Source organism: Camelina sativa, chromosome 3 (genome assembly GCF_030686135.1).
Source record: "Camelina sativa cultivar CO46 ecotype springtype chromosome 3, ASM3068613v1".
NCBI classification, from domain to species: Eukaryota; Viridiplantae; Streptophyta; class Magnoliopsida; order Brassicales; family Brassicaceae; genus Camelina; species Camelina sativa.
In genome coordinates, this window is record NC_141882.1 from 13,029,822 (window position 1) to 13,043,409 (window position 13,588).

General features: G+C 35.4%; 1 protein-coding gene and 1 pseudogene across 2 annotated transcripts; one reads left to right on the top strand and one right to left on the bottom strand.

Moving 5' to 3' along the window:
- Positions 1–5,561: 5,561 nt before the first annotated feature.
- LOC147946877 (uncharacterized) lies at positions 5,562–6,371 on the bottom strand (annotated as a pseudogene).
- Positions 6,372–8,397: 2,026 nt separating this feature from the next.
- Positions 8,398–11,407, top strand: LOC104777058 (uncharacterized). 2 transcript variants are annotated; one of them, XM_010501257.2, is made up of 6 exons: positions 8,398–8,634; positions 9,013–9,208; positions 9,736–10,287; positions 10,375–10,792; positions 10,891–10,972; positions 11,078–11,407. In XM_010501257.2, the coding sequence occupies exons 1-6, from the start codon at positions 8,611–8,613 to the stop codon at positions 11,285–11,287; spliced, it is 1,482 nt and encodes a 493-aa protein (XP_010499559.1). In that variant the 5' UTR covers positions 8,398–8,610; the 3' UTR covers positions 11,288–11,407. The 2 variants fall into 2 exon arrangements, with proteins under 2 accessions (XP_010499559.1, XP_010499560.1); XM_010501258.2 differs by having other exon boundaries at positions 9,736–10,275.
- Positions 11,408–13,588: the final 2,181 nt, after the last annotated feature.

Consider the following 13,588-nt stretch of genomic DNA (forward strand, 5'->3'; position numbering starts at 1 on the left):
TGTGTTTGTGGTAATTTTGGAAAAAATAACTTTTGTGGTATTTTTGGGAAAAAAAACTAAAATGTGGTATTTTTGAAAAAAAACTTTTTTAATGGTATTTAAAGGAATTTGTTTTTTCCTATCTGACCATTAATTAATGTTGCTTTGAGCTGGCTCGTGGACCGAATGGTTTTATGAAACAAGTTTGGATCCGGGTCATTTCAAAAGAAAATCTCATTGCCTTTGAATTTTCGAAGTAATATCGCCATTGCCATCCTAAGCATTCAACAAAAGACTATATGTTTTATGTAGTTACTAGAAGATCTACATTTATCTTTAGCCAAAATATGTAGAAATCGTCGCTACTAATAGGTTTTCTAACTTTCTTGATGGGATATATATAGTTTGGAACTATGGAGCTTTTGTCTCCGACCAAAGGTTCCACAAACATGATAATCAAAATTAAATTGGATCTATTTTTGTATGCCAAACAAGTTTCAATAGGCTTAGCAAAATCTTTTTGGATCCACTACAGAGATGTTTTGTCACCATCAGTGGCGGAGCTAGGAATTCAATTTATCAGAGTCAAAATATAATTTAAGAGGTCAATTGTGTTATTAAATTTTTTTATAGGGGTCAATTTTACTATTTTATCAAGATTTTTTTTCTAAAAATTCAATTAAATTTAAAATTTCATCAGGATCAATTGATCCACATACTTCTATCCTAGCTCCGTCCACGGTCACCATTTCTATTTTCTACTATGATAGTCAAACCTCATGGGTTTGAACCTTTGCAAATGATTCTAATCTTCGAAATTTAATTCACGGCATTTGATCTTATTGTATTATCAATGTGAAATGGACAAAATGTCAAAAGATGTGGGCGAGGAAATGTAGTAGAGTGGCTTTTTTGACTTATCTCATACACCGACCACCATAATCCAATTGATGCACCATTTCAATAAGCCCATTTGTGAAACGTCCAACTGGTATTGACGTAACCGTTTGTATATATTTATTTTGTTTTAAAGAATAAGAATGTATTCGTTGTTGACCAAGAATAAAGAGAGTACAAACACTTTTCGTTGTCAATTGAGAAAAAAATGTAATAATTCAGCGACTCGTACATGTACATCACAATCATATCAACGTTGATTTCATGTAAAGAAACACAAAAAGATCTAAGTTGTTTATTTTTGATTATTTGAAAGAAGAAAGAATGTGGAATAATATGCCGGTGAAATTAGTCAAAGATCTTTCTCCAAGACTCTGAAAATAATACATAGACAAGGAGAAAAACTCGTCAATATGAATCATTTTTCTAATCAACTTTTCTTTTCTATTTAAAAAAATTGTTACACCACTTTGACAATGTGTATAGTTAATTAATATAGTAGACTATACACATATGTATGTAACAAAAAAAATAGGGCTCACCAATGTGCAACAGTCAAAAATTAACAAGTGAAAATGAGTTTGAGAAACAGTGGTCAACAACAATATAAGTGAAAGTGAAAAGTGAAAAGTGAAATAAAAAAGTAAGTGAAAGTGAGAGATTTAATTAAGGTTGGTTAAGACCATCTTTAACGTTTCTCAGCAAAACTAAAAAAAAAAAATATTACACATTTTTTATTTATTTGTATATATATATTTTTTTTAACATCTAGGAAGTAATGTGATCCTCATGGAGGATGTTTACAATACAAGGAGGAATATAAAAATATGATACATAAGATATTGTATCATGGAGATGTTGTTTCACTAATGTATCTGCAGCGTTGTTGTTTCGACTCGTCCATATGCATTCGACATTGTCAAATTTGTTCTTTCAGTGTTTCGCCAGTCTTATCCAATTGTGTGCTGAAAAATTGTTCATATTACCTTGGAGTAATTTTGTTACTTTCTGGTTATCACTTTCGAAGATAACATTCCTGTATCCACTTATCCACATATGCTGCATTGCCATTGTTAATCCTTTAAGTTCAGCCTCCAATACTATGTTGCATTCCTCTCCCATGTCCTGCAGTTTTGAAAGTTCCTCGATGATCTCGTGTTATCCAGGCTGTACATACTTCCTCTCCGTTTTGTGCAAATTTGCAGTCATAGTTGCATTTGACAAATCCCTCTCTTGGCCTTCTCCAGTTTGAAACAATTGTTATTTGCGATCTTTGTATTAATGTGTTTCCTTCTGTGTTATCTGATTGGCAAATGTCTATCCACTCTTTTGCTTCATTTACTGCAATTGTCAAATCCTCTTGCCGTCTATTATATTTTCTTCTGAATACCATATGATTGCGACGCTTCCAAAGTTGCCATAATATCCAGATAGGTGTTTGCCTTTCAAAGGTTGTGAGATGTTGATTGTTGTAGCAGTCGAGTATGCTCTGAAATTTCTGATCAAATGACATGGATGGGTTACTGATGACTTGGTATATTTGTTGATTTTGTCTCCAAACATCCTGTGCATGATGGCAATCAAAAAACAAATGCTCCACTGATTCTTCATACTGATTGCATCGTTTGCATCTTGTAGAGACCATCATTCCTCTATCTGCTAATTCTTTTTCGGTAGCCAAAATCCTAGATATCATCCTCCATAGGAAGTGTCTTAATTTCGGAGCAGTGTGAATTTTCCAAATGGCTGCTTTTTGTGATTGTAATCCCAAGGGTGGTTGTATGTTGTGATGATCTTGTAGGTGTGTGGCGAGCCAGTATCCTGATTTGACTGTATAAACCTGATTCGTTGTAATGCCATCCTAAAAGATCTCCGATGTTTGTAGGGCTTAGGACTATTTTCTCAATAATTCTGATGTTGTCATCCTCTATATAAGCTCGTAGAAGATCCATGTTCCATCCCATTTGGCCTTCCATCATTAATTCACTAACCATCTTTAGTTCTGTATTCACATCAATTAGTCTTCGCGGTGGTCTTGGAGGGTCAACTGGTAACCATGGGTCAACCCATATGTTGGTATTCTGTCCGTTTCCTATAAAGAATCTCATTACTTTTTTGAGTAGATCTCGTCCTTCTTGTAAGGATTTCCAAATAAATAAAGGTTTGTAGCCTGGGCCTGCTGTGAAAATATTTGAATCTGGATAGTACCTCCCTTTTAAAACTCTTGCAAGTAGACTGTTTGGTGATTGTAGTATTCTCCATATTTGTTTACCAAGAAGAGCTAAGTTGAAGTTCTCTATGTCTCTGAATCTTAATCCCTCTTCATGCTTTAATCGACTAAGTCTTTTCCAGGACATCCAGTGCATCGATCTTTCACCATTGCTTTTACTCCACCAAAATTTTACCAATACGTTTGTAATCTCATCACATATTCCTTTTGGTAGCTTGAAACAGTTCATGCTATACACCGGAAGAGCCATTGCCACCGTTTTTAGAATAATTTCTTTCCCAACTGTTGTTAAATATTGTAGGACCATCCTTGTGTTCGTTCTTTTACTTTATCAACCACAAAACTGAATATCTCTTACTTTTTTCGTCCTATATGTTCTGGTAGCCCCAAATACTTACCACATCCTCCATCGTTGTGGATATTTAAGATCCGCCTTAATCTTGTCTTCACGTCCTGCCTAACTCGTGAACCGAATGTGATTGCCGACATATTAAGATTCACTGCTTGGCCTAAAACTCTTTCAAAATCCTGAAGTATCTGCAGGATTTAGGATGCGCATGACAGAAGAATAAGGCATCATCAGCAAATAGCAAATGGTTCAAAGTTGGTCCTATGGTGCTTATCTACATTCATTTTAATCTGTTTTCCTCATCAGCTTTCCTCAACAGGTGACTAAGAACTTCTGCACAAAGGATGAATATATAAGGTGATAATGGGTCACCTTGTCTGATGCCTCTCTCTGGCAATATCATTCCTCTTGGTGTTCCATTAATCAAGACTGAGAAGCTTACTGAATCTATACACTGCATTATCCAGTTTATCCAAACTGTATCAAATCCCATGGCCATCAATGTGTCTCTGATAAAGCTCCATTCCATTCTATCATAGGCTTTAGTGATATCGGTCTTGACTGTCATATATGAGTTCGCCTATCGTTTCCTTTTCTTGAGGGAATGGATCATTTCATGAGCTATGATCACATTATCCATGATGTTTCTCCCTGGTATGAAGGCTGCTTGATTTTCTGAGATTATTGCTCCCAAGTGTTTCTTCAATCGGTTCACCAAGACTTTAGAAATGATTTTATAACTCACATTGCATATAGCAATGGGTCTAAAGTCTTTCATTTTTCCTGGTGTATCAATTTTAGAGATCAGACAAAGATTTGTATGATTCATGGTACCTCTCATGATGCCATCATTGAAAAAACGTGTGACTTCAGCAATAACACTGTCTTTGATGTCTGGCCAGAATTGTTGGTAAAAAACCGCTGTGATTCCGTCTGGTCCAGGAGCTCGATCAAGTCCTATATCAAAGATAGCATTTGTGATTTCTTCCTCTGAGACCATTCGTTGCAGATCCTCATTTATCTCCCTTGTCATTAGCGCTTGGAACCTAGCAAAGACATCTTTATAGTCCCGATTTGGTGTTCTTGAAGTTTTGAATAAATCTTTGAAGTAGTCTTCAGCCACTTTGCCAACAGCCTCACCTCCTCTGTGAATCATATCGTCATCATCTTCTATAGCCAATAATCGGTTTCTGGCAAGTCTCTGTTTTGCTGTTGCATAAAAGAATCGGGTGTTTCGATCTCCTAGTTTAACCCATGTGTTACGGCTTTTAACTTGCCAATACTTCTCTTCCTCTTTATAGGCTTGATGTAACTCCCTTTTTATCCTCTGTATTTGCTCTGTTGTGTGTGTACCATGTGTGAGAGCATTATCCAATTCCTTCTTTAAAAACTCAATCCTCACTGTTGCATTTAAGTTGTTTCTTTTTTTCCAGTCTGCCATTTTCTTTCTACTAATTTGGATTCTTGTGTCGAAAGGAGTAGAATTATCAACATTATTCCAAGCATATGTGACCATACCTCTGAATCCTTATTTATCAAACATTCGACTGTCATACTGAAAGACATTTCTTCTCTGCTCAATGACCTTACAAACACTGACTACTATCGGTCGGTGATCAGAACCCTCAAATGGTAAGAACTCAACTTGTGCAGATGGATACTGTGCTAACCATTCATTATTAGCCATCGCACGGTCTAGACAACACCAAACATCATGTGTGTATCTTTTTCCTCTCCAGGAGAAACGGTTCCCGACTGATTTGGGATCATGAATATTGCAATTGGTGATCATGCGTCTGAAGTCATCAAAGGATCGTTCAGGTCATCTAGGTCCACCCTTCTTCTTTGCATTACTCTTTATCTCATTAAAGTCTCCTAATAACATCCACGGGCCAAATCTGTTACTCGAGATACTTTCCAAGAGTTCCCATAGATCATTTCTCATACTCGGATCCGGATAACCATACACCAATGAGCAACAAAAGGAAGCTTCATTAATATTAACTTGCATATCTACAAGGTTGGATGAAGAAGAAATAACTGAAACAGATACTGAATTTTTCCATAAGATTGCAATTCCACCACTTATACCTTGTGGTGGGACTGTTACAAATCTTGTTCTTCAGGTTCTGCAGGGACCAGAGCTTCTTCTTCATTGATTTCTCTGATGATCACACCATGGTTTTGGTGACCAACTCCAGGATTTCCATCATCATGTCCTTCATCAGAGTCCGGTACATCACCAGGGCCACCATTTTGGATCAAACATGCTCCTCATTCATGTGTGAGCATGCCACATACTTCACAGAAACCACTAAGGCGTTCATACCGGAGGCGCAACAAAGTGTTTGTTCCTGGTTGAAATTGAAAGTTCCTCTGGAACCTTAACGGATGCGTGATATCCCAATGGACTTGGACACAGACAAACTCGGCGCTTACAGCCGCTTCTGCATCAAAATCCACTTCAAGAAGATTGCCTAGTGCTCGACCAATGTAACTGACCACTTCATGATTGAGGTATTGAAATGGTATGCCGCGAATTTGTATCCAGAAAGGGATAAAGTTGATGAGTGGAAGGTTCAGAGGAGTCCACCTCTGAAGAACGAGCATTCTGTCGTTAAAAGCCCAAGGACCTCTTCGTAACACTGTCTCCAGAGATTCTTCCGTAGGGAAAGTGAATTGAAATTGATTTCCTGGGATGATCCTTCCATGAACCAGTCCCGCTTTTCCCCAAATTTGGGGCATTGATGCAACAATTGAGTGTAGATTCTGGCGTCAAGGTATTACGGGTCGCCCAATAAGCACGAATCGATTCTCTGCTTGAGCCCTTTCCAGAACAGCCGGTGGGAGGGCTATTGGTTCTTCATCGGCACCAAGATTGATGTCTTGTACCGCTCTTCTTAAGTTATCAGCCATTTTCATATGGATTGTATAAAATTGGAAAGGAAATAGAAGAACAAAAGAGAATTTTTGTTAAAGGGATGTAACAAATAGTAGACTGAGATCGCGATTATATAGAGGATCTCCTCCAGTAACCGCCCATAGTGCATCACGTTGTAAAAGGGGTACCAACGTGGAGATAACCGTCGGAAAAGTGGAGTAGTAGTTACCCACATCACCGGAAAAATTGAGACAAACCGTCTCCTAGAAAGCGTTGAAGAACAGTAACCGTCGAATCGCATTCGCAATCGCCATATTGTATCGCTATTCCTGTTTTTTTATTTATTTATTTTTAATATGTATATCAATAAGTAAATGACATATGTCTATTTTCAAACAAGCAACGTTTTTTACGGTGCTCAACCAAGCAACATTTCTTATTCTTTACTCTTCTCTCTTTTTTTAATTATTTGTTTAATAAAAGCATCAACGTGAGCAACCCCGATGGGGCTGTCCTTATAGTAAGGATTGATTTGAGGATAAGGTTTGCTTTAGTCCTTTTTGTGATGGTTAAGAATATTTTAGACCAAACTGAGAGAAAAGGGAAAAAACAAAAATTATGATCGATGAATAATCTCATACTCTCTCGTTTCATATAGATTGATACATATTAAGAAAAAGTTAAATTTTTATTTTTAAACTAATTTATTATTATTTTATGGTAGAAAGAAAAAACATAATCTAACTTAAAATAAAATATAAAATAAAAAATTTATTTTAATTTTTTAATCTAGAAAATTAATTTTTTAGAGACAAGAAATATTTTCTAAAAATATCAATTTATTTATGTGAGACAGATAGAGTATATTCTTTTAGAAAAAAATATGTGTTTTTAGTGAAATAATGTCATTTATGTAGTGGGCAAAAGCATGGCTTCTTAGGAAAAAATTGTTCTTTTAAAGAAAAAAAAACTTTTGAGGAAAACAAGGTTAGGCTAGAGGAATCTAGCTGTGAGCTCGAGCCTCGCAATACGTACACACGCCTCGTTATTTTTTTATACATTCGTATGTTTTGAATTTTATAATCCCATGAAACTATATAATATCGATTGTGGTGTTTATTTGATAAATCAGAGGAACTATATAGTCTTACGATTAAAGTAAAAGAAAAATAGAAGGAGAGGGGTAGTCAACGGTCAAAGTGACAGAGGAAACGTAATGCCCTAAAGTGGAGAAAAAGTGTCCGTTTTGATTGTTTTACGTTTCAGTCAGTACTGATTTCTCTTTTTTTTTTTTTTTTACATTTGCTTTGCGAATCTCTCTACAACACAACACAACTACTTCTTCGGTTCTTCTTTAAAACTAACCAAGAAAAAAAATCATTATATGAGGAAAATAAATACCATTTTATTATTCTGAACCAAATAGGCAAATGCTGTATGGGGGGTTCTGATTTTTTTTTCTTTTAATTATTAGGTTAACAGTGAAAGAAGAAACGATTCTCAGAGTTCATTATGATGGGTATAAATAATAAATACACTTTTTTAACTAGTGATCTATTTATAGACTCTTCAGTTATCAGTGAATTTTTATGAAGTTTTCTTTTTGGCATGTAGTTCAATTTTTGTTCTCTTTTATTCCAAACTCTTTATCTCAAAAAAAAAAGAATCAAAATGATTACCATGGTAATGATTAGACTCGTTTTCTCTTCTTTTTATTTAAACTCAAATTAAACTTTGTTAAAATACTCTAATTTCATCATATATCCAATTGCTTTGTGTCTCTAATACATCTGTTTTGTTTTCTCTCTATTTGAATAAATAAATTAGAAGAATTTTCCAAACTTAATTGGATAGAAACAAGAAAAATTGTTGTATTCTTGGATTACAACACAAGAAAACAAAAAGTACTCAAAACCAAAAATAAACTGTTGATGTAATTAGGTGACGTGTCAAAATCAGAACGGTGATATGATGATGAAGAGCTAGCAAAATGTGGACCGGCGTGCACAGTCCCACCCTATTTGAGAAGTCGTATATAAATTCCAAAATATATATTCGTCTTTTGTCCCAATCATTATCTAAAAAATTCCCAAAAACCCCTATTAGAGAAAAAAAAAAAAGAGAAGAAGCTAGGAGTTAGGAACAAAGTTAAAACAAAACAAAATCTCATTTGTCTCTCTTCTTCAGTTCTTCTTCTTCCTCTTGCTCTTCTTCTTCTTGTATCTGTAAATATATAGAGAAAATAAAGAAGAAAAGATTTGGGCATTGACAATAATGGATTACGAGAGGATAGAGAAGGTACAGTTTCATTTTAAATCTTTTTTTTTTTTCTTTTTTTCTCTATCAATTCAAGTACGTACAACATTTCTCTGGTTTTTGAATCTTGTTTGTACTTCTCTGTTTGTTTTTGTCCTCATTATTACACTCTCTGCTTAAGATTTTTTAGGATCCATTTTATGTTACAGTGAGTTTCACTTCTACCTTTAACTTTCCTACTATTCAATTTTAGAAATTTTTGTCCTTTTCAGTTTTGTTCTATCAGAATTTTTTTTTTTGATATGTCTTGTCTTTTTTGAACTATTGAATTTTCATATTAACAAACTAAAAAAAAAAAAAAATCAAGAAAAATTCACTAATTTTTTAAATGTTTTAATATATGTGTATAATAAATTGCAGAAGAGCATAATCTCGCCAACGAAGCTGCGGATGAAGCTAATGGGTCCTCACAATAACAAGAAGAAAGAAGGATCCAAGTCTAACAGTAACTCTTCAAGAACTTCTCCTTCTCGTCTTCAGATTTCAGATGACACCGAGTTCTCCAAGAACAGCTTGTTAGCTTCTCATACTTATTCTGACGACGACGACAATAATGGTTTTTTTCCCTTTCTCTCTCTCTCCTCTTCCGTATCACAGTTTGATCATGTAATCAACTTAAGTCTCTGGTCTTTGCTCTGTTCTTTCGCTAAAGTGCGTGTTTTTTTCACCTGTTCTTTTCGTCTATGTGCTATACGTTACAATTGGAGTCTTTAGCTCGATTCAACTCCGGAACTTGGGCTAAAGTTTTTGTCTTTGCTTTGTTCTGTTTTGGTCCTCAACACTTGGCTAAAGCTTGTATCTTTGTTCTGTTTTGGTCCTCAACACTTGGCTACAGCTTGTATCTTTGTTCTTGTTTTGATATAACACTTGGCTAAAGCTTGTGTCTTTGTTCTGTTTTGGTCCTCAACACTTTGCTTAAGCTTGTGTCTTTGTTCTGTTCTTGGATAAAGTTTGTGTCTTTGACCTCTTCTTTGTTTGGTCTCTCTGTTCTATACTACAATTTGAAGTCTTTTCATCGATTTCACTCCTGAATTTGGCTAAATTTTGTTTCTTTGCTCTGTTCTTGTTGTGTGTGACGTCTAGTGGCGGTTACAACTACGGATGTCGAAGTAGCTAAACTTCCAAATGAGCCAGTTCTGGATCTAACCGAGAACGACAATCAAACCTCGAGACATGATGGTGTTGTGAAGGAAAACGATCAACCAAGACTGCAGCAATATAGAAAAGGGGACTTGAGTATGGCTTCTCACATGATGAGACCTCAAGAAGATGAGAACCTTGATTATGACAGTAACGCTAGCTCTTCAAGCTTCGAGTTTCACCGAGCTCGTGGCGAGCGTTCGAATCAGAATCATGGGTCAAGAGCTTACCCTTCGAGACAAATGCCATCCAAATGGAATGATGCTGAGAAGTGGATAATGAGCAGACAGAACATGGTGATGAGGAAGAACGGTCAAGGGAACCGGGTGCCCGTTAGAGTTGTGCCTGATAATGCAGGTTACGAGCATAACAAATCTAGGATGGATTCGTGCCACTATGGAGGAAACTCGTTGATCGATCAATCTGCACAAAGCAATGATCTTGTGGATACAACAAAGGTTTCATCACATGATAACACAATAGGTAAAAAGAAAGGTGACTACTTTTGTTTTGGCGAAATTGTTTGATTCTTGAAGATGACCACGGAGCTTGACAAGATAAGTATTTTAATATGTTTTGAAGGTGGTCCTGCGATTCGTTCTGTATGTATGAGAGATATGGGAACTGATATGACACCAATACCGAGTCAAGAACCTTCAAGATCTGTCACACCAGTTGATGCAACAACTCCTCTTCGAAGCCCGACCTCATCTCTCCCTTCGACTCCTAGAGGTGGCCAACAGCAGGACTCTTCTTTGTCGCAAGACCAGTCGAAAAACACAAGAAGAGAACTATCTGAGGAGGAAGAGAAAGCAAAGACGAGGAGAGAGATTGTAGCTCTTGGAGTTCAGCTAGGGAAGATGAACATTGCGGCTTGGGCAAGTAAAGAAGAAGAGGAGAACAATAAAAAAAATGAAGATGCAGAGGAGGCACAGAAGATTGAGTTTGAAAAACGAGCTACTGCATGGGAAGAAGCAGAGAAATCCAAACATAATGCAAGGTCTGTGTGCTCCTATGACCTAAACCAATATTTCTTGCTTTGCAGGTAAAGAGCAAAGACTTAATGTGTTGTTTCTTTTTGAAACTCAAAATATTTAGGTATAAGCGTGAGGAAATCAGAATCCAAGCTTGGGAAAGTCAAGAGAAAGCCAAACTCGAAGCAGAAATGCGACGTATTGAGGTATGTAAGGCGTTTTCTGATCAAAATTCTTATTCCCTTTGAAACTTTTGATTGGTCTCTCACACCAAATTCATTGCTAAAGATTATATAAACTTCTGTTGGTAGGCTAAAGTTGAGCAGATGAAAGCTGAAGCTGAAGCAAAGATAGTGAAGAAAATAGCGATGGCTAAGCAAAGGTCAGAAGAGAAACGGGCTTTGGCGGAAGCTAGAAAATTCCGTGACGCTGAAAAGGCAGTAGCTGAAGCCCAATATATCCGGGAAGCTGGTCGAATACCGGCTTCTGGTTACAAGATATGTTGTGGTTGGTTCTCATGAGGCACTAGATTGAGTTTTTGGGCTTTGAGTAAACCAAGATTGGACTCTCAGATCCCCTTTTGTGTAATATATAAATGGAATGCATTTTTATGTTGCATAGATTCAAAAGAGAATGCCAAAGATTGTGCCTTAGGTTAGGGATTCCTATTGCCTTCAGGAACAAGTTAACAATCCAAGAATTGAAAAAACAAATTGCTAGAGACGAACTCTTTGCTTTTATAGGTTTTGCTTGTTGATAGACATTAGGCCTCTAAGACTCAAACAAATTTGAAATGGTTCACTTGCAACCGGACAGCAGTTGTACCTATCATCATCTAGAGGCCCTCTTTGGTTTCGCTGAAATATTTGGGCTTCGACCGATGGACTCAATGTTTAAAAATGAGTACAACTGTTGACCCAAAAAGTTTCACTGTGATAGAAAGATTTCAAATGTATTCTTTTTGTATGTATATATGATTCCAAATCTAAAAATCTTCTCTTCAAGAAGCAGGAATGACAGATTGAACGTCTTATTGGATATGCAGCCAAGTTATATGTGCGTCGTCCTCATATCATCATTCGAGTTCAAACTCACATATTGTAAAAAAAATAAAAAAATTATATACATTCTGTATCTATGCTTAGAAAATCCATATCCCATATTCCGATTGCAAGCCGGCCCCTGTATACTTTGAAACAAAATGAGCCATTTGCCTCATATTCCAAAATCCAAAGACACTATTGATTTTTAAATCTCTAATCAAAGAAAATAGTCTTATTGATACTTTAGAATTTGAAGTTGTTGTTTCTTCGACCTTCGTACGTAACTTCGTTCGCTTGAGTCTTCTTCTCCCACGAACCATTTTTATTATTCTTCCTCTCCAACTAAAAGTTGTAAGAGATGTTTGGTCAAAAGGCAAGATAGTTGAAATGTTGAAGTCTCTTTTAAAAGCATGGAAGATGGAATGTTAAACTATGTCACAACAAGTGAGGTTGGATAACTTGGCTATCATATAACCGGATTCCTTTTCTTTTACCAAAAAAATAAACTTGGCTATCATATAATCGAAATGAATTTGGTTAGAAAACTCGAATATGAAAGTTTGGAAAGATTTTGTAGAAAAATATCAAAAGTATGCTTACAAATCTGGTTATATCAACGATTTAATTAGACTTTTATCGATCATTTTTTCCCAAATGTAATACTCCCTCCGTTTTAAAATATAGGATGTTTTAGTGAAAACACGCATATTAAGAAAGAGTTACTTTTAAAAAGTTTAACCAATCATAAATAAGTCTGCATAATATAAAATATAAATTTAATCTAAAAATTGTATAGAAAGTTGGAAACATCTTATATTATGAAACAAAAATACTTCTCTAAACATCTTATATTATGAAACGGAGGGAGTATGTTTTATGATTGACTGAAACTCAATCATAATCATCCTTAAAATATATTTATACAAAATACTCATTTTGTTTTAACTCCCTTCAAACCTCTAGAAAAAACATGGGTAAGTAGTATAGCTAGGATCACTACGTACTAGCTATGCTATTTTTTTTACAGTTTGCAGTAGTTCAGTTAGAAGTTCTGGCATACTCAAGCTTGGATCGTACTTCGCTAACAATGCATGGTTGTCCGGTTGTTCCATTGCATTGAAACCATCCTTACAAAATAGAATTAATGTGATAAAGGGATCACTCAGTGAAACGGTAACAGAGTAGTTAGTACAACGAAAGGATGGTCCAAAGAATTTTTTTTTTCTTTGGTCTTACAACTCAAAAAAGTGCCTTTATTTACTTTGTTCAAAAAGTGCTTCAACAATCAATAATTATCACATTTGACGTTTTCTGTTCGTCGTTTTTAAAAGAGATAAATGAGAAAGATAGTCGAACAATAACAAAATTACATATCCACTCAAAACCCTTATGCCTTATCGCTAAAAGCTTATTTTGGTTATATCCATTTTTAATTTCCATACATCTATAGATAGAAAGTAAGGATTATATTTTCATTCCACTACGAGTTTAACAGTGCAAATATCATTTTATTATTTCTATTTGGTAATGAGACAAAATCAGAAATATTACTACTAGATAAATTCTTCAATAGCAAACTTCAAAATAAATTATGCTCTCCATCAACAAAATAACTAAAGCATGAAATGTTTTCTGTAAGTCAGATTACGGTTCTAAGATCCTACTCTTCAATAGATTAATATGTTCATCACAAAAATAATATATATATCAGAAATAATAGAGTGGTGCACTGATGCATGCATGCTTTTAAAGTAATGAATTCAAAGAATTACACGTTCA